The sequence below is a fragment of the Lipophrys pholis genome (assembly GCF_963383615.2).
Source record: "Lipophrys pholis genome assembly, chromosome: 10".
Lineage (NCBI taxonomy): Eukaryota > Metazoa > Chordata > Actinopteri > Blenniiformes > Blenniidae > Lipophrys > Lipophrys pholis.
The window spans coordinates 25,849,219-25,871,368 of NC_137640.1; the positions used below are offsets into that span (position 1 = coordinate 25,849,219).

General features: G+C 40.6%; 1 protein-coding gene across 2 annotated transcripts in view; it reads left to right on the top strand.

Moving 5' to 3' along the window:
• The window catches only part of LOC308115601 (uncharacterized protein), a 137,597-nt gene that overhangs the window by 88,182 nt on the left and 27,265 nt on the right, over positions 1–22,150 (top strand). The window contains exon 5 of one of the 2 annotated variants that reach the window (XM_080473188.1): positions 10,739–11,750. The exons of the other annotated variant lie outside the window; for it this stretch is intronic. Within the exon in view, the coding sequence (XP_080329314.1) occupies positions 10,739–10,841 (103 nt within the window). The 3' untranslated portion in view covers positions 10,842–11,750. Of the gene's footprint in view, positions 1–10,738; positions 11,751–22,150 lie in introns of those variants that run through there. 2 annotated transcript variants of the gene reach the window in all.

A 22,150-nucleotide genomic window follows, 5' to 3' on the forward strand; every position in this document is an offset into this window, starting at 1 on the left:
GTTGCAATTTGGATTTATTAAGCCTCATTTCTGCTCTGTTTTTGCTCGAGGCGTCCTTGGGTTGAACTTAAGAACACGGTCAGAATGATTAATGAACACGACTCTGACAGCAGTGCCTCCTGAGCTGTGCTGCATTCTGGGTTTGCCAAATGTATAAGAAAACAATATTTTTCATTTTTATGTTGGTCTCAAAACAACAAGTGATGAGTGCCTGTGTCACCCCCCTAATGACACACCCGCATGTTCACCTAGTCCGCTTCCTTATTTTGATATTACTAATTGGAACCATGCCTGCAGTCTTGTAAACCATCAGTAAACGAACAGTCTGGTTGTATTAAAATCTAAGTGGTAAACAATGCATTGGATTGCAAGCATAAACAATATCTCCTCTCTGATTAGATGAACATATGGCAGATATTGTAATCAGATTACAAATCCAGAGTTGTGTAGTCTATAAATGCCCAAACCAATTGCTCAGTCAGGATGCATATTAAAGTCTTTTATGGTTTCTATAATTCATGATTTTACAAAGAAGGTACTTGGAACTTGGAAACTTGGAATTTTGCATATTTTTATAAATAGTTTTTTTTTAATGTGTTGCTAAGAATTTAAAGCAATAATATTTCAGTCAATCTCACATACAAAATCTATATATAAAATGATATTGGGTGAAATAAATTCTTTATTTGTATATATATGTATATATATATATAATATATATATATATATATATATATATATTCAGGGTGGTGGACACTGCACATATATATATATATATATATATATATATATATATATATATATATATATATATATATATATATATATATATATATATATCTATATATATATATATATATATATATATATATATCTATATATATATCTATATATATATATCTATATATATATTTATATATATCTATATATATATATATATATAACCACCATTAAAACCAGTTTTTTTAATTTAATTCATTCATTCATTAAATTATTGACTGCAAATAACTTATTCTTATTCTTATTATGTATATGGCACAAGTGTATCATACAGTGGTTCTGAAAAACTTGATCAGATATACAGATTACATTATGGACCATGCTTTTTTACAGTGTATGCCAGACTCCATAAATGAGAACCATAACAACAGTACATTTATACAAACTTACTGTACCTTTTAGCCATGTTCAGATATGTCAGATCTGTGCTGTACAAACTAAATTCACCATGTCAAACAGGGTGCCCCTACTTAATGGAGTTTAAAACATGATGGGACGAGAAGACTTAACCCTGCAGTCACCCTTAACTGCTCTTATGCCAGCAGTGAAATTAGGACTTTGTGTTCTACATGTGCCGACCCCCCTCCCACATTTGTCTCAACTGATATAAGAGAGGCTGTTTGTAATTAACTCAACAAGGCCTATAACTTTTTTTTCTTTCCTCTCATTAGCTGCCTTCAGGAGGAATGTGCTTAGTCAACTGGTAATTAATAAATATGGCGGTGGTGGTAATGTGTTGTTATGTTGCTGCAGCTCTTATCCACGTAAGTACTGAGCTGTGATTTTATGACAGGAAATTGGTTTGTTTACAGCAGCTCGGGAGATCTGAGCTGCTGCAGATATTTGCTTTTTTAAGTGTGAAAGTGGCTTAAAACTGCTTCTGTATTATTCGATATATCTTACTTTTACACATTGCTGTTGTTTTGAAATTTGAGGAGTTAGTAAACTGGGTAGCCCAGTTGTACTTCGTTAGACCTTTTAAAAAAAATTGCCTTCCAACAAGGTGCTGGAAACCATTTGGCTTTATGTTACCACAGCTGCTGCTGATTTACTGGTTATATATCGATGGTTTGCAGGTGTGGTTTAGTGCACAGGCCGACCTGGGCTGCAGCCTAGAGGCCCTACGTGTGGAGGGGCCCTCTGATTGGACTATTTTTAAAGATTTGAATAACACTTTAGTGGAAAATAGGGATTAGCCTCTATTGGTCTGTAAGGTTAGAAATAAAACAAATAAGGACCTGATTAGCCATCGCTATCCAATCGACAGCGTCATCACGCTTGTCGATTTGGCGGCGGGCGGCATGGCTTTATTTCTTTATTTGTTTTCTGGTGTGGTTATAGCCGAGAGTAAATGGTTGTTCTTCTTTCAGTTTCAGAAGACAACAGACAAGAAATTCCTTTGTGGGGTAAAAAGCTAAGAACTGCGCCGGGCTGATAAGTGATTTCAATATAATAAAAAATGGAGTCACACCACTCATAAAAACAACTCAAAGTCCATGGCCCACAATTGAGCGACATCCGATCAAGTCAGTTGCAATGCGTTACACGGCCTGCCAGTCTGAGTCGACACACAAAGCCGGCGCTACAGTTGGTGCAGTGTCCACCACCCTGAAGCTTCACGTGTTACTGGACGTAAAATTAGAGCGGGACCTTGAGTGCAGGATGAGTCATCGGATATTACACACTGCTTCACAAGAACAGCTGGGAAATAAGGGGAAAAATATTCTGATGATGCATATTTTAACACTATTTGGCACATATTGAGACAAGTTATACATATGTGATAAGTGGTGAACTATATATTTTATTACTTGCCAAATTTGAGACTTTTGATGTTGTGATCCCCAGGTTTAGGATTAACTCTAAGATGTACTTTCTGGTCAAATGTCACGGTAACATAATCAATATAAAATGTCAGTAGAAATGTTTGTCTTTGTCATAAGCACTAATACTGATGGCCGAATCCAAACAATTTCCTGTGGCTTTCTTGGAGGTGTACGATGGCTCGTGCTGAGCAGGTTTTACATGGACTGAAGCTCAGATTATTGCTGGTACAGTAGGTGAGTTGGTGGGTCCCCCTCATTAGGAGCGGTGGTCCTCACAGACTCATGCCCAGTGGTGCTCATGCTGCCTGTGATGTGCCAGCCTCCTGCTGCCCCCTGTCAGTGTGCATCTCAATCACACTCCAGCCCCCCGGGGGCTGGAAGCCTCTCGGAAGAAGCCACCCAGCCCCAACCCGTAACCCCCCCCCCCCCACCCCCCTCATCTCTCACCCTCCAATCTGCCTGTTAGTCTTACAAATAGGGACGAGGCGAAGATAAACAAGTAAACAGCTGGCGGTGACCTTTGGTAGTTAGTCGTTGTGCTGGATCCAGGTTGTGGTACTCAGGGGCATTTACACTGATTCTGAAATGGTAACAGGCAGTCATGTCAGATGATCGGCTGGTTATGAAGGAGTTCATGGGCCACTGTATCTGTTTATCACCCTGGATTCAACACAATTCTCCTTTTCAGCATGTGGGCATAAATTAACATTTTCTGTTGGGTTGATTTGCCCGTCTTAAGAGACAATAATAAAACTTACACAGCAAAAGCACATTTTTCTACTGATTCGAGAAAAACCTGGCAAAACACACACACAGAACAATACATTTGTATTGAAACACTACAGACATTCAGACTCCAAACTAAATGTTTTCAAGGAGCAGTGATGTGTAAAAAGTGAGAGAAAATGCCTACAGACCCCCAACTTATGTAATTTAAAAGTCAGATTGTCAAGATTTGTGCTGATGTACAGGTCATTATTGTGACAGAAGCAACGTGAAGAGGCAGGAGATGAATTATAGAAATGTGGGATTATGGAAATGACCTTTTGAGGTCTACCTAGGATCAGTCTATAAAACTATACTCACAACATAAGTGAAAACAAAACATGCATAAATATGCTTTTGACATTTCAGATGAAGAACAACTGTTTTCAATAAAGTAATGACTTTTTTAAAAGCCCGTTTAAAGACCAACTGGTATTTTTCCTTTGATATGCAAGTTTCCTTTTTTTTTTTTTAATGAAACACACTGACTATACTTTCGAAGTCAAAGACTATAAAAGCTTCAAGAGCTCAAAGCTGTGAACTAAAATTAGAGGAAATTTTGAGTTATTATATCTTCCACTGGATCTCAGAGTTGCTACCCGGCGTCCCTCCAACACGGTGACCCTCTAAAATGATCTTCCCCCTCACCCTCGTCCCACTGCTGCAGGTCTGTTATTGGACACATTCACAAAGTCGCATGACATTTGTCAGGCTTGAACTGCCTTTCAGAAAGGCTGTCACACAATATGCGCCCTCGCCTTCCTCTACTGTCACGGCGAGGGTGTGCGGCGCTGAGACAGTGCCCCTGACCACGCTGCTCCGCGCTGTGAATTTTTATATGCCATCGCCTGGAGGTTCGAAACTCTCATTATGCCGTGTTAGATTTATTAAAATAGATTATGGAAATGTTAATTAAGTCATTAATTACATTATTTAAGCAGCATTGACAGATAAGGGAGTGTGTGTGCGTGTGTGCATGTGGGGGGGTGTCGAGCTCCCTGGGTGGTTTAAAAGGATGTGATTGGTGACAAGGGATACTGTGGAGATGGCGTCTAACCGCGAGCACTGACATGATACAAAGTGGCCTACACTGCTCTCTCACCTCACGCTACTGTCTGCAGCAGCTTTCAGAGCTGCCCGAGGACGAGTCGCTCATCACCCTTTTGCGAGACACACAAGCGCATGCTCGGCTCCGAACGAGCGTTTCTCCCAATTTGAATTGGAGTTAAATAGGTTTGGGGGTCTGCTCTGCGTCGCTCTGCGAGGACGAAGCATTGGCGGCGGCATCCCAGCAAAAAGGCCTCAAACCATATTTCCGAACCGATACGAAGAGAAAACACAATGGTTCAATTGTGAGATGAATAACCCACGAGTTGATACTGGAGACTCTCTTATCTGCTGACAGTTTAGTTACCACAAAGGCCTGAGAAATGTGTTTTCCAATTCTCTGAGAGCTGTGCTTTTCTTTGTCCCATCAAACCTATATTAAAGGAGGGGAAAATTGCTCTGATCACTCATGATAAGAACAAATGATAGACGATGTAAACAAGCAGAATTCTTCAATTCAGATCTGAGGTACCGATTTGCCTCGGTAGGCAATTACCATGTGGACTGAGGTTATGCAGCCAGTCAATCTAGCAGGAAGTGTTTTTTTTTTTTGTGTGTGTCTTTCCTGTCCTGCTTTTGATTTTTCTACAAAAATCGTTGAAATAAAATGTATCATTAAATCCCGTAGGTGAGAAAGTACAGCACATAATGAGTCTTGATTCCTTGAGTCCTCCATCAGGTTGCCAGGCAGCTCTGAAAGGTGTACGTCTTGATATAAAGTGGCCGCTGATTGTGGGAAATGATACAGTGTGCGGTCATCTGACCGACCACCTCGGAGTCAGGCTATCGTGATTAGCTCCTACATCAGCCACAACAACCTAATGATAACTAACTGATTGCACAGATAGTTAGCATGTAATCTAACAGGACTTCTTTGGCAGTGTGGTACTGTGAGATGAAAAGCGGCAGGAATTCAACTGTTTTAGTGTTTACTGTATTTTATATCTTTCCGTAAAATCTATTCCATGCAAAGATTCTGCTTCTTCTTCTGTCTTGAGGCCGTTTATCCATCATCCTACTGTATCAGTCTAATGTTCCAAATGTTACATATTTAATTACCTTCGCCAACGAACAGTAGGCCGAACGTTACATTGTTACCCACGTACATTTATTGGTATGGATGGATGTATGGATGTATGGATGTATGGATGTATGTATGGATGTGCTACTGACCCGGATTGCATGAAATCTTCAGGGATGATTTGTCGTCATCCAAGTATCAATCCGTTAGATTTTGGGATCGAACATCTCCTGGAGAGGTAAGCTATTTCCTCCATTGTGGACACACTGGAGTACCACGGTGAGCCGTCAGTCATTCAGGGCTGGACCAAGGAAGCTGTCGTTAGCCGCCTGCTACTAGCACACTGCTAACTCTGCGCCGACGCTCGCAGCCAATATCTCGGTTTGGCAAATATCCAGAAGCGCTGGTGTGAGAGCATTGACTCAGGTAGTGGTTTATCTGTGTCCCTGCTCAGTGTTTCACACAGTGATATCTGACAGGCTAGTTCGCATCAATATGAGCTAACGGCTGAGATGCTAGTGATGTTAACTCATGTCCGCAAACAACTGTGGCCTTGGTGAAGGTATGCGCTCTACCGAGTTCAATATTACTTTATTTGTCACAAGTCAACAGTCTATTGTCCATTGTACTAACGCTTTTTTTTGGGAGGGTCCTAATCCACAATGGTTATCTTAATCAAGACTAATGCAAACTAATTCTCATTTAAGCTTTTATACCTGTTTTTACCAATGATCATTGATGGTTTGCCCAAAATATCAAATACACCAGCTCAGATTTCAATCTTTCACTAGCTTTAGGATGTTTTCTAAGCAGTTGTGAAGGGGACAGCTTCAATCTTTCTTCATGACAACTCCCTGAACTGAAGAAAATTATCATGAGCGTTTGAAGCCTGTTACTGACAATCATGTCCTCATGTCAGACACACAGGATTATTGTGGAGCTTGTAAAAATTCTTGTTAATACACATTCAGGAACCTGAATACCACCAAGTCTGGACACAAAATGAACAAAGCGTTGGTTTTTCTATTCAATTCACTGGAAAGGGGATTTAAACTTCAAAGCAACTTGTGCGTAGATCAGTCTTTGATGGGTTGGTAACTGGTTGAGGGCACCACCGCACTAAGACTGGTGCTAGAAGGGACAAACCACTAATCAGTGACAAGCCAGTGGTAAATGTACTTATGCCAGTCAGACAGACATTACTGTTATGAAATGCACCAATTCTTGATTTTCTTTTTCTGGGTTGGAATTGACACCCATGTCATACCAGGAGTGACAATGTCGCCAGTTGTTTGTGCAGGTTGAAGTTATCAAACCCCACTAATTGTGGAGAGTGTCCAGAATTACCTCACTAAAACTGAAAAAGTAACTTGGAAATTTCCTTTTATGTATCCGATATCTTTGTTTTATAAAGTCAGGCCTGCCTAGACATCAGGATATAACTAAGCTTCACCCTAAACCTGGATGAGATTTTATAGCTTGGATACAATTGACTAGAGTGGCATCCATTTGAACAGGAGAAACAGGAAAATGAAAATTTTAGATTTGCTCTTTGATTTAATATCAAGGAGAACCTGATAATTTCCCCTCGTTTGCATTCATATTTCAACCTAAATGCCACTATGACTCCTGGAAAAGTTGCAAACCAGCTTTGTTGAATGTGCCAGTGGTTTCAGATTTGCATTTTGGCAAGTATTCATGATATGAGTAACACTGATGAAAAGATTGAGGCTCCGTTTACATCACCAACTTTTGTATTGATTTGGGGTTCTGTCAATACGACACCGGTGCTCGGAACAACTTTTTTAAAATGGTTTCCAAGGGGGAATTTTTCCAAAAAGCTGTGACTCTGTTGAAAAGGAGGAAAATTCAACCTCCTAACAATCAAAGTAATTTTCAGTGTTTTTACCATTTCTGTGTAAACGGACGCAAGTTTTCAAAATGTTGCTATGGAAACGCAAACATTGTCTGAAACGACGTCTCCTAACATGGTGCGTTTTCACCTGAAATGTCACGTAAGCTTGTCAAACACAATCACATAATTATGTTCGGCAAGACTCTCAAGTACAGAACTTTCTTCTTGTTCTTACGCAGTATGAATTGGCCTTAAGATGTATCCATCATTACACGAGCAGAAATGCAATCTACAGTACTAAGGTTAGATGACATCAAACCATGAATCTCTGATTACATTTCAGCTGAACATGTAAAATATGCTACCAAGAAGGTTCAGCTGCTTGGTCAGTGTTCCCCTGGGAGACTGATTCTGCCTTGCTATATGGTTCTGGTACTATTAGAGCCTGCCATTACAGATCAAACAGGCAAATAAACAGCGTGGGAAACTATAGGCCTCTAACCATGGCCAGAGTTGTTTTAAACATGATGGCGTGAATCCTTCGTACAAAGCTGGAACAGGATATCTTTAACTCTGACACCAAATTGGGCTTTAGTTTTCATCAGGGTGCAGGTCAGTGCACAAGGACAACACAAATAAAACAGAGAACTCAACAGCTTTTCAGTTTGTTATAGATGGCTTCAAGGCCTTCGGTTGCATTGCAAAGCCAGAGAGAAAGTGAACTTTGGATCTGAAGTTTGCAGGTTTGAATCCCACGGCGGGAAACTGAGCAAGACTCTTAACCCCCACCAGGGAGCAATACAGTTTACAGTAGGGATGTCCCGATCAGATCGGTAGATATCGGATTGGGGCCGATATTGGTGATTTATGAGTGATCGGGAATCGGCAAATCCCGCCGATCTAAAAAAAACAAAACAAAAAAAAAAACTTTTTCACGTCAGCTGCCGTGAAGCGAGCCCAGTTTGCGACCTGCCGTAAACTGACGTTAGCAGCCTAAAGCCATTGAGTGGATAAAATGTCAGCAGTCTGGAGGTATTTTAAGGTTGACCACGAAACTAGTCCAGCGGCCAGTTGTACTATTTGCTTCTCCACAGTCCCGAGAGGTGGAGCACCAGAGCTTCGTTTAACACAACTAATTTGATAAGACATCTCAAAAGTAAACACATGCGGCGGAGTACGCGGGCCGCAAACCTAATAACCACAACAATCCCGGACTACAAGCTCCGGTCGAGCTGCAGAAGCTAGAAGCAGGCGGCGCAGGGCCATAGACCTATAAAGCTATATATATATATATATATATATATATATATATATATATATATATATATATATATATATATATATATATATATATATATATAGTTATATATAGTGGTTTATGTGTTTATGTGCAGAAGTCTACTTCTAAATTTCTATGTGGTCTGTCTTCTTCTGCGTTTTGTTGTGTTTGGTGAGTCACCGCGCCCCTAAAGGCAACTGGGAATTGGGTTCTTCTGATTGGTTTTACTGAATACTGTTTATGTTGTAGTTTTTTATAGTTCATATGTTAGTCAAACTGATTCACTGGGTTTAATTTAAAAATTTTGGGGGATTTGCCACAAAATCCAGGTGAAGTTGTTTAAGTTAACATAAATAAAAGATACAAGACTGCAGAGTGTAATTGTTTTTTTTTCATTGTTATGACTGAATAAAGTTTAAATAAGTTCTTAAGTTCCTGAGAAGAATTTTGATTCAATAAGTGAGTTTTACAATAATTTCTAGCTAAACAAAGCTTCTGCCAATAGTGCTTTTAGCTTCAGACATCTTAGTTGATCCAAAAATAGATTATTGAGTATATTTGCAATAGAAATGTAAGTATCGGATCGGGAAAGTATCGGTATCGGCCGATACTCTATGCTGAAAAATCGGATCGGTATCGGGAGCAAATAAGTGTGATCGGAACATCCCTAGTTTACAGGATGTTGCATCATAGAGTATAATCAATTTAACAGGTTGTGTGATACACCACAGTAAATCACCTCACATATGCAGATTATTTGGCTTTCTTGTGTGACTAGAGAGCTGGATTACCAGCGGTGTATTGGACTGACTTTGTTGTCACTGACTACTTAAAGGGGACATATCATGCTAAATCCACTTTTTTAGCCCTTAAATGCATTTTGGTGTATATTTAGAGTGTTTAGAAGTACAGAAAAGTTCAAAGTAGTCTCTCCAGGTGCTCCGTTGATATCTTTATATTCTGTTTTGGTCATATTTTGCGATCGGTTTCGATTTTTCTATTCTCTATTACATTTTTTGAACAATGACGTCACAGTATTCTCAGCGGAACTGCCAAATTAGGACATCGACGTTTCGAGCAATCCGCCATTTTTGTTTCTCGCTGCGATTTTGTAGTCCAACCGAAGTTACGAGAGGATAAGTCGAAATGTTCGGTTGTTGGATGTAGTAACCCACAAGCTTCGTTACACCGTCTCCCAGCATCAGAACCTTTTCGAAGTGCCTGGTTGAGTTTTATTTTTCACAGAAATGTACCCACATCTGTGGGTAAGGTCATTTTTGTGTGCGCGAATCACTTTAAGGACGACTGCTTCAGCAACCTCCGCCAGTATAAAGAAGGATTTGCCGAAAGACTTGGTCTGATTGAGCGGTCAGTTCCTTCTATCTATGGAGACGACGAACAGAGCACTTCGGTAAGCTGTATATAACGCTAAAAAGTGTGATGATAAGACGTCCCTGTCATTGTTTTGTTAGCATTAGCAGTTGCACCGTCTTCATATGTTAGCGCTGTGTGCTCGTTTTAGATTATAATGTAACTTCTGTGTTAAATAGTCGTTGTAATACAGGCAGTATTGTAGTAGTGGGCATGGATGGAGAAGTTAGTGTAAATATAGTAACACACCATTGCGTTACATCCATATGAAGACGTTGTTCTGAAGGTGCATCATCGTCATTTTCATCTCGCTCCGCCGGGTCCGACTCTGGCTCCAACATGTATGGCTGGATGGACAAATCTTCCGTTGTTGACATTTTGTAAATAATGTGTGAATATAAAGTTTCTGCGCCGCTAGATAATTGTATCTGTTCTATCAAACTACAAAGATGGCCGAACAGGGTGACGTTGAACCGAGTGTGACCTCTGCAACCTGGAGAGGAGGCGGGGTATGAAGTGTCTCATTTGCATTTGAAGAGACCGCCCCAAAACGAGTTGCTCTCAGAAGCGCATCAGAAAAGGGGTTGAAAAGGGGCCTGTGGAGCTATAATAATGAGGAATTCAGACCCAAGCATTGCAGTTTCGCGTTGTATAGACCACAACTGTATGATTTATATGTAAAAAGGAAGGATTTAAAAGCATGATATGTCTCCTTTAATGTTTGTACTTTTCAGGTGTCTCTTCAGCTACCTGAGCAGTCAGCACCTGCAGGCTGTCCAGAGCTCCTTCACACTCCGGCCCCGGATCCTCAAGGAGGATGAAAGTTGCTATGATTGAATCAACAACGCTTTAGCAGCAGCAGCTACGAGTCCGTCTCCGTCGTCGGCCTCGACCCATCAAATGGACTCACTGAAGAGCGGATGTCTCGGCTTTTTCTGAACGTACGAACAGATTACAGGCTGAGAGTAAAAATCCTTTGGGGTGTCGAATAGCCTACCATACAAACTATCATTTTAATATATCAGTGAGGTGCATATATGAGTTCTTGCACTCTACAGCTTATTTTTAAAGGTGTCAAATATTGTTGTTGTCCTCTCTGTCTGTCCTTCATGTTGTACTCGGTGGATACATTCGCACATGATGTAAATTGATGATAAGGAGGAGTGTTCAGGCTCCAGGAGGGAAAGAGAGAGACGGAGAAAGAGCCTGAAATCACTCTCTTTCCTTAATGATGCCCACACAGAGACAATGGGGCGCCGCTCTGATTAGTGTCACCTGTCCTTGTGCATCTCATCAGCTCCATTATGGCTCCATCTCCCATGCTTCTCCCGCTAATTGAATAGCCCGTGAAGTGGTGACGAGGACGGGGGCGAGAGCAACGTCTGTCCCACTGCTGCTTCAGAAATGAGAGTAAAGCTTCCTGGAGAGACGCCAGTTCTTAAAACATAAACCATTATCATACAGATAGGAGAGTGCTAACAAGTGGCCCTCATGTTAAATTATAATCATATTGACTATGGATTATTTTCATCTGTAATAGCTTCAAATTAACATCCGCCGTATAAGACGCGAGCGATTCTGCATTTCTTCAGTACATCAGATTCCTTTGTACTGAAAGTTGTGTGGGAGGATTGATACCCATTAGTCTATGCATAGGAATTGAAGTGCGCAGTTAGTATTTGTCAAGGTTTCTTTGACTTTATTAAATTTAACGCACTGCTAGTGTGCTCAGCTTTCAGACAGTCGAAACAACAACAAAGAAAAACAAAATGTGACTCAGCTGAAAATACGATGCTATTACTCTTGGTAGCGATTGACAGTATGACGTTTAGGGAACCTTCAAATAACTACCCATATATATATATAAATAATGAGATATCTCAAAGAGGAGAAAAGTTGCCTTGTGTTATGAGCTACCAGCAGTTTATGTCCAAAAAAGAACGACAGGTTGTCGTTACCTTATAAATACTGTAAAACACACAGTAGACACACATTAAACTTCTATTGTAGTCTTTGCATATTGTTTGCGTTATGGAGACTGTCTTTGGCTTTATGGCATTTAATAAGTACTGGAATCAGTACTTGCTAAAGATTGGTACTTGTACTCATCCTTTATAAAAGTTTCAAAGGGACATCCCTACTTTTAATATATCTAAATACATATCTACATTAACTGCTATACAGAGTTAAATACAACAATAACAACTTTGAAGTACATCTTGTATATTTTATTAAGCCTTGTAAAAAATACTGTGTGACACACGATGAGACATAATTAGTTTTTTAGTGGATGAAATGAAGCCACCACTCTCCATTTTCATCTTTTATGTTGTATTGCTGACAAATTAACTGGAGAGCTGAAACAACAATATCCAATAACTGGGCGTAAGAGTACTGACGAGTATTTGTTCTCGCTAGCAAAACATTGCTTAAATAGTACTACAGTTTTTTAAAAAGTATAATAAAAGTATAATATTAGTTATTTTGTGAACTGTTATGTGCTTTAATAACATTAATTCAAATTGTGCACTTGCTCAGTAGTAACGTAAAACAGATTACATGGTGTAAATTGTACTGAAATATAAGTAAAATTATATACTTGTAGTAATGTGGGTGTAACAATATATTTCAGTCATTATCATAAGAACTTTTTTTGTGATATTATAATTTTACATATTTTACTGGTTATAACATTATTGAAGAAAATGTAATAACACTTAAGTATGACTTCATTTTTCATGCAGTTTGCTTGAAAATAATTGTATAATGAATGGAAGTCATATTCATTCATTGTGCAGTTACTATGCAACTTTCTCTCTATTGGTATGTGTTTACTATATTTTTCCAGTATCGATTTTATTATATTTCAAATTGCAAATATTATGTTTTTATTTGCTACAGCAAGTCTTTGTAATGTGTTACTTCACAGCCGCTAATTTCAGCCGTTGTTCATATTACATTAAACTGCTTTTCCATGGAATGGAGACAAAAATATAAAGTAATAATCTCTTGGGATTAAAAGTACTGTTTTGACTGATTTACAATAAACTGCCGATGTATTGCCTTGGTGTTATGAAGCCCCAGAAAATGGGAACTAAAATGTAAACTTTGTGGCCACAAATTAGTACTTTGTGGCCACAATATATTCCATTGAGGCTACAAAATGAAATGAAATATTAACTACTACAAATTTGAGGCTACAAAATGATCATCTGTGGCCAAACAATAGTCATGTCGGGAAATTTGAAGCTACAAAATAGTAATTTGCGGCAAAATTTTAAACTTCTAAAAGTCGTGTCTACTTGAGTAGCATTGTAGTAGGATGTGATGGACACAGTTTATTTTGATATCTTCCATCCTGAGGACTAGATGTAGATCTCAGCGTGTGATCGTGACTTTCTGATGTGAATTTGAAGTCTCCCAACTTGACCTAACCAAACATACTAAAGATAAAGATTTACACTAATGACAACTATTGTCCCAGGGGCTGATAATTTGCCGCAAATGTATTGTAAATAAATGCTTCTCTGTAAATTGCTCATAATGGGAAACATATAAAAGAAAGATATTGATTAACAGTGACATGTGTTTCATTATTCCGTTGAAAGGCTTTTGTGAAATCCTTTTCTTTCTGGCCTCTATCTAGTGTTTACAGTGAGTGATTTTTCAGGTTTGTCTGTCTTTAGTCAAGAGAAAATACATGAGATATTATTCAGATGGGGAAAGAAAACCTTGATATATATATATAAAAAAAAAAACTCTTTTATTTTGATTGGATAAACATTGCCAGCTGTGATGCAGGGCTGTAGTGTTGGTGCTTCTCCTGCCAGGCAGGAGCTTAGCTGTTATCTGCATGTGCCTGAAGCACAGCTAATGTAAAAAGATCCTCCTCGCTCTGCTCCGGTAGCAGTGAGCTCCACGAAGCTTATCCTTCTCAGACCCTTTCTGTTTCACCTCTCGGTCACAGCCAAGTGACTCTCAGCTGTGTGACGCTCCGGCTCGGGCCTTTTCACCAACAGTCGGGGACGGGGGCACTGCAGCAGTATCTTGCGCGGCTCTATCTGTTAAATGCCCGCAACGGCAGTGTCCCCACGCCCGGTTTCTGCTAGCTTAACGTGTGCATGTGGGGCCAGATGGACACTTTCATGAGTGTACGAGTGTGGATTATTCTGCAGGCTACATCTGGGGCTCCACATGGCGCGGCAGACTGCGGTAGGAGAGACAGGTGGGCACATGGGGAGCGCACACCTCCAGTGGGCTCTCTTACATCTACGCTCAGCGACAGGCCGTCGCCACAAATGGCAAATCTGAAAGGTCACGAGCCCATCCTGGAAAGACAAACGCTCCGTCTCTCGTCACGCACACGTCACACGTTTACATCATATTCCGCAAACTGATTTTTTTTTTTTTAAACATGTCCGCACAGTGGGAGTAATCTTTGTCTGGCTCAAGGACACTTTGTCATGTGGACAAGAGGAGCCAGGGACTGGACCGACACTCCTATGATTAATAGCCTACCTACTCCACCACCTGAGCTACAGCTGCTCATAGTATGAGTGTGCCACCACCATCAGCACATTATCACATTAGATTCTGATTCATTGTTGTCAGTGTTCATCAGCAGCTCCAACGGGCACGTAGGAGGCACACACACACACACACACACACACACACACACACACACACACACACACACACACACACACACACACACACACACACAGAGTATCTTTTCATTCAGTCATTTTACTAAGTTATACTTCAAATTTCCACGCCAGACATGAATAACCCATTGCTACTCCAATTGAAGCTCTTTTTTGGGGGGGGTCTCCACCACTGCTGTTAATCGCTAGATAAACCAGCCACCTGCAAACTTTCATCTTGTTCAACAAAAACAATTTGATAAGAGACACTGATATATAGAATACAAATATAAAAACGTATCTTGCAGTGGGTCCGTTGGTACAGGTAAGATTTTTCATATACACACGGTCAGCTGCACATCACATGCTGGATAATGTAGGTTCACATCAACCTGATGGTGTTTTGCAATTCAAATGTACTTTCTTGCTCCATAGATGCTACCGGTATCTTCCGTTGCATAGTTCCAAAGGAACGTGAAGTCGAGCCAGCGTGGTGGTCTATAATGAGGCCACAGAGCCCTCCGTGGCTTTCTAAACAAAGCCTTTGTTTAATTAATCATTTTATATGTTTGTTTTTGAGTGTGACCAAAAGTAAACAGGGTTGTTAGCTCCATGCAACTGGCTGCTAATTGGCTATACAGTGTGTGTAAACACACTGATCAACACATTTTGACCGTTCACATGTGTCACTTTCGCTGCCAAATCAGTTTTAACTCATGGAGGCGTTGAACTTCACAAACCCATGTGCGTACGCTGTGGTATCAGGCTCACAAACTGGCATGTGGTAATAAGGAGGACCGTGCAGAAAAGAAACTCAAACATTAATTCAATCTCAAAATGCAACAAACTGCAGCAGCAGGTGTTAAGTGAAAGCACTCAAACTGCATCTTTGATGGACCAGGTGAGCTGCATCAGCTGAAGACCCTCCAACATCAGCAGGTTCCTCTCAGGCAGAGCAGGAATGACATCAAAGAGGCGGAAACAGATTCTACGCGATCAGCTGTAAAATCCCTTAAGGAGCCATTTTTACACATTTCAAGTGAAAACGCATAATTTTTGCATTTTCATTTCGGAAAAGTTTCACGCTTAGGTGGCGACGTTTTTAAAATGATGTCCGTTTGGAAGCAAACGGCAGAAAAATGGAAAATTATGTCTTTAACATGCTTGGCCGCTAGTGGGTGCTGTTGGTTGTTTTGTAATGAAAGCACACATGTGGGCGAACAGAAACTATAATCATTAACAATGAGAGTACATATGGATATTACAGTGACCGTCAACTATAAAACTACCGAGTCCCATTAGAACACGGACTGGGAGTCATGACACTCTGGAGGAAACATTGTTCTTATTGTCCATCTACTGAGCATGTGCAGAGGAACTATTCACTATGGTTGTGTTGTGCATGCGCAGTAGCAGCATCTCTGACGTCTACAAGGAGACAGAGTATTTTCGAAAGGTTCCTCTCTGGGGTCGTTTTAAAAAAGTGTCATTCTCAGTGACTCAAACCACTAGTGACCCCCAACGTTTCCACTTGAAAACATTGTCGTGTCAAGAGGTCCTTAGTTTTGCCAACACACATGTCAGAGGAGGAGGAGGAGGAGGAGGACGAGAAGAAGAAGACGATTTTCAAAAGGACTTATTTCGCGGAAGACAAACACACCACAAAAAAGTCATTAATCAACCATAAAAGTTAGAAAAATAAAATGAAAAAGATATAGAAGAAGAAGAATCGTACTTTATTCATCCTCTTGGAGAAATTTCTTCACCGAACTGAACCATTGGTGGCAGCCACACAGAGCGGCGCTCAGGTAGAGCTGATGGGGGTCGGGGGTCCTGCTCAGGGACCCCCGGCGCAGGTTTTTTGGACTGTGGAGGAACGCAGACTACCTGGAGGAAATCCATGCTCACATGCGGAGAACATGCAAATTCCACATAGAAAGGCCAAATATTGGAAACCACGACCTTCTTACTGTGAGGGCACTAACCACTGCCCGACGGCCATTAAATTTAGATTTTAGGATTTTGGTAGCCAAGTCCAAATGTTAAAGTCAATATTTTTCATATTTCAACAATCCCTAAAGAGCTTTGAATAGTGGCAAGAAGCAGAGGTCTTCTGAAAGAAACTACGCAGACCAGACAGCACTGAGTCTATAATGAGATGTACTTCAACAGTTTCACTAAGTGTAAAAGTAGAATCCTCTTGAAAAGGAGAACATTGCCCAAAAGCCTCACACACTCTGATGACCATTACTCATTAAGAGTCAAGCATCACAAATGAATTTATAACAGGAGTGTTAACCTTATAGGAAGTGGGCCTGCCCAACGGTCTGATCTGACAGAGGAAATTGCAAAGAGAAAGAGTGGCACTGTTTTTGCAAAATTAGTTGACATAATCAGACAGTGAGAGCTAAAACTGAACAGCTGCTTAAAGATGCTGCGGTGGAAACGACTTACCTTTTAACCAGTAAATTATCATCGCCAGGGAAATTCCTAAACGTGTGGGGTTGCGTCTGAATGCTGCTGAACTCTTACAAACTGAAAGGCCACTGCTATTGTTAGAACTCTGAATTCTATTATCTGAACTCTGATTTGCCAAAACATCACAGGTAAGCCCAACCCAGACAAAAATGTTTCTATTCTGCAAAAGCTTTCATATATACGCACTGATCAGCGGCAACACAAAACATTTTGACCATTCACTTTTGCTGTGAAATCAGTTCGGAGACTTAAAAAAACAATTAATGTTTCCCTTGGCATCAGGCTCACAAACCAGTTTTTGACAATAAAGAGGACTGGGTTGAAAGGTTTTGTGTCTATCTACACAGACAGGCTGTAGTACCGTATTTAAGGGTACAACACCAAAAAGACATGAGGCATACATGTGAAAGTCCAAATAGGACCATTGGCAATCACGAACATGTGATGGAGAAAAGAGTTTATTGTATGAACCGACAAAGAGGTAAAAACTCTGAGCTCACACCAACAGATATAAAACCAACAGATGAGAAGAGAATGTGAACATTCATTTCAAAAGCCAGAACATTAGCATTAACACAACCATGCAATCATCTAATGTTAAGTCGACGGTTTGTAAGGGTTGGTGCATGTTAATGCAGAGGCGGCGCTGTGACAGCGTTATTCCATTTTCGTTGGGAACGTAAAATATGCTGAGCAAGCGTCTTCAGCTTTATCCACTCTGGGAACCCGTTTCAATGTGCCTAAGGCCTGAGTGCACTGATTGGCCATTTGCATCACTCCACAGCAACACTAGAACATTCCACATTGAGCAAGGATTGATGGCAATAAAGAATTGCAGTGATGTCAGTTATTTCTTATCAATTCCCATCGCTACTCTTTACCAGGTCATAAAGTTATGGTTGATTAATGTACATACAGAAAGCTGCCATTGCCAGTGAAATGACTACTCACCACAGGCTCGTAATTACCGAATGTAAATACTCTTGCAAAGTGCTGAAAACATGCCAGCTATAAATAGCATCAAAGCATTTGATGATGATCATAAGGATTGCGTTTGATATTTGCATACCTCTGTGGTTTGATTTGGTAACCCGCCACTGTAATCACATTAAGACTCCCAGTTACAGTCAAAAATGCATCCCTGCATGTCTTGAAAAGCTCGAGCCGTTCAAGTTTGCACATTAAAGCCTCCACTGAGCATGCTCACAAAACTCAGGCCAACCTTAATAATGCCCCCCTTACTCCTATTAGATTGAACTCAAGCCAAGTCCCTTTGTGAAATCAGAGCTCATTAGATGAGTCCACCTCATAACGAGTGGCCAGATCCATCAGGAGAGATAAAGCTCCCCCTGCGCCGTGCTGACTGCGATCCAGTGGAACACACCCGCAGCGCCTCAGACCACATGCGAAACGGGAGGTTCTCTTTGAAGCGCTGACTCACGGCCGGGAAGCAGCGATTCAGAGAGCCAAATGTCCTGGGCTGTGAATGACAGGGGACCCGCTTCAGAGCCGGCTACCTGTTGAGGAGGATTAAACGAAATACAGATGGTGTTTACACATAAAAACAAACAACGGCGAGGCTTCGGTTCTGATGAAGGAAAAACCAAAAATGCTTTCAAGTCAGATCCTCGTTAAAAATGAACACAAAAAGAATTTACTAAAATGATTTGATGTGACACATCAGCTGTGTACCTTTTCCTAAACCTTCACACTCCCTCCCATTTATTTTCCACACACAGTCCCTCGCATCTGATAGGAATCTCTGAGTGACGCCCTTTTTCTTATGGCCCGCGTTAGAATCATACACGACCCTGAGATCACCTCCGAAGGACGAAGGCTGCTGAGTGTCCGTCCGCGTGTTCGGGTGAAGGGGAGCCCCATCCACCAAGGGTTGACTCGAATAAATTAAATGAATTACCAGCCGCCTCATACAAGCTCGCCAGATGCAGGGTGGCATGAGCACACCATTACAACAATGATAAGGATATCTGCGCGGCCTTGTGTTAAAGGAATTACACATAGCATCCAGAGCCTTTAAGGGAGGCTGACAGTTTTGCGCACACTGGCAAGTCGGGATGACATGGAAATATGTGTGTGTGTGTGGCTCAGCTGTTGCCTGGCCCTGCCTGCGTCGGAGGGACGGAGACGGGAGGGTGGAGGGAGGGTTGGGCGGCGGCTGGAAAGTCAGAAAAGAGGACTTTTATTGTGATGCAGATGGGACAGTATTGTGCTTAAACAGTGCATTAATACATACCATTCTGGAGGAGATAACATCAGGAAATGCACAATAACAGAAAATGATGTCCTCTGAGGTTTGTTCAAAGCGCAATGGCATCAGATCCTGACGTAGCAGGAAGTGCGCGCTGCCCGTCCACCCACTTTTGGCCTTCAGGTTTGATGAAAACAGATAGAAGGTTGTTTTTGAGCGTTAGCCATTGTATTAGCATATACATAATCGTATGTATAGCGTATTCCACTTTGTCCTAATGCTAATCGGAATTTAAGCATGTACTCGCTGGAAGAAGTGTAGAACGTGGGACACGTGGCAAGGTGTCCGATAACTTTGTCTTCCACCTGTAATCTGATGCTGCGTCGCGAGGAAGGGAAGAGGCGGGGTGGGGCTCACTTACACCCACAGTGATTTATGATTGAGGACATGTTAATAAAAATATCAAAACAATCGTAGGCTCTGCTGCGGGAGATACCGGCCCCTTGCGTACATCATGCTCGACAGGCCCGGGTGGGGGGACTCGCCCGCTCCGTGATATTCTGCTCGTGTGGATGCCCCGCTTGCCCCTGTTCCTGAATAGGAGATGCAGCTGCTGTTTGTTTTTAGGATGGAGTCGGTGGGGGTGGCACAACTCACAAACAAGGTGACATTTGTGTGAGCTTGACCAAACCTCCTCCGTGTGATCATAACAGCGAGCTCCCAGAAAGAGTTCTAAAGTCATGTGGCCTTAATAAACAGCTCAGTCTCCTGCAAATGCTCAATCTCGGGATGTAAGTGTGGTTATCGCTGATGACCACAACACCAACAGTGGAGACGGAACGTAGCGAGGCAATAATCTCGGTAATGAAACACAAAAAGATTTATTTTTTTTTTTTTAAATAACACAGCTCAAAAATTTTGCAAACTTATAAAGGTATGTCAATATGCAAACTGAGAGATCCACCATAAAGGTAAAAGCCCAAACCCAGCGCACAAACTACTGATAATAGTGGTAAAGTGGCACAAAAACACACAGTATTACCCCTTTTTTTTTTTTAAATTTGAGTTTTATCGACATTATTTAAGTCGTGTTGTATTTCATTCATTCATTTCATCCTTTTATTGAATCTATGTTTGTGTTTGTTACTTCTTTCTGTCATTGTTGCATTTCTTGCTCTACGTGTCTTTCTTGAGTTGAATTCCATTCAACAGGAATTACAACAGATACAAAATAGCTAAAATACAAAAAAAACAAAAAAAAACACATCATTTCTTTGAAAAGGATGCATCAGTAGCACAATGGTTTGCCACAAATAAATCTCAAATAAATACACAAAAAACAAAAATTCTCTTCAAAAAGACTGTAAATTGGGCAAAAATACACACAAAAACAACAAACACAAACTAGTACAAAGACATTTTAAAGAACAGATGAATCCACAAAATATTACAATTAATACAATGAAAACACACTTCACACTTCTCCAAATAAAAAAAAGAAAAGAAACGTGCACGAAGAGATAAAAGAAGGGAAACATAAATGTTCTTTAATGCTAAATGATTTTACCTTGAAGCAGCGACACAATAAAGAAATAATATCCCAAATAAAAGTACCCTTACTTTTATACTTCATGATATTACTGTAGATATAGATATATGGTTTTACCATAGCTATCATGTGTTAATATGTACTGATCTGTTGTACTGTCTATTATCCAAGTATCTGTAAAACATCCTGTGGCGTATTCTAAATTTCTTCTAGGACCAATAAAGCATTTGATTTTACATGTGGCGTTCCACATGGATCCTTTCTTGGTCCTTTTCTGATCAAGATCTGTTTGCTCCCTCGGGTTGTCTCAGGTTATGGAATATAATAACATCTCTGACAGAGATGTAATCAAACAACTACAGTCTCATCCATATGCTAATGGTTGCCTTTGAAGGGTTGGTCTTAAAAAAATAAGGTCCTCTTATATTTTGCGTCTAAGAAAATTGGATATCTGGTTCTTGTTGGTTTGTCTTTAAATGTCAATAAACATACTTTTTATTCAACAAAGAAGTAAAAGTAACCTGCCTCCTCAAAATGGAGCAATACAGCGATCACCTGGAGAAAAGAGGCTCAGAAGTAGGTCAAATTAATCAGATGCACAGGAGGAGTCGTGAGGCTAATTTTAATCTGACAGTAATCAATACAGCTAAGATTTATAATAACTGACAAGCTGCTGAAAAAACATAGAAACGATTTAGTGAAAACAATGTAAGAAGACGGAGAGCACGGAAAGAGTCAGAGCAGATGGTACCGTGATCTTCAAAGTGGTTCACAGACAGAGAGGAGAGGGAATGATCACTCAGTGACAAACATGAAGTCAGAATGAGCAGAACCAGAACTGATGTTTATTTTATTTGTAAAGCACTTTTCATTAAAAAAAATCTCAAAAGAGCTCAACAACCTTGATACTGAGTTTAAAGACAGTCTGGGCTGTTGGAAAAGATTCATGCAGTGTAATGTCTGTCTTTATGGTGATATCAGAGGATAAAACACTCAGACCCCTGAATCGGAGGAAAAAACACCCAACTTCCCTGAATCAGAGGAAAAACACCCAAATTCTCTGAATCAGAGAAAACATCCCCAAGAACCCATGAATCACAAAAAATGCCCAGACCCCCTAAATAAGAGGAAAAAACACCCAGACTCCTTGAATCAGAGGAAAAGCACCCAGACTCCCTGAATCAGAGAGGAAAAGCACCCAGACTCCCTGAATCAGAGAGGAAAAACACCCAGACTCCCTGAATCAGAGAGGAAAAACACCCAGACT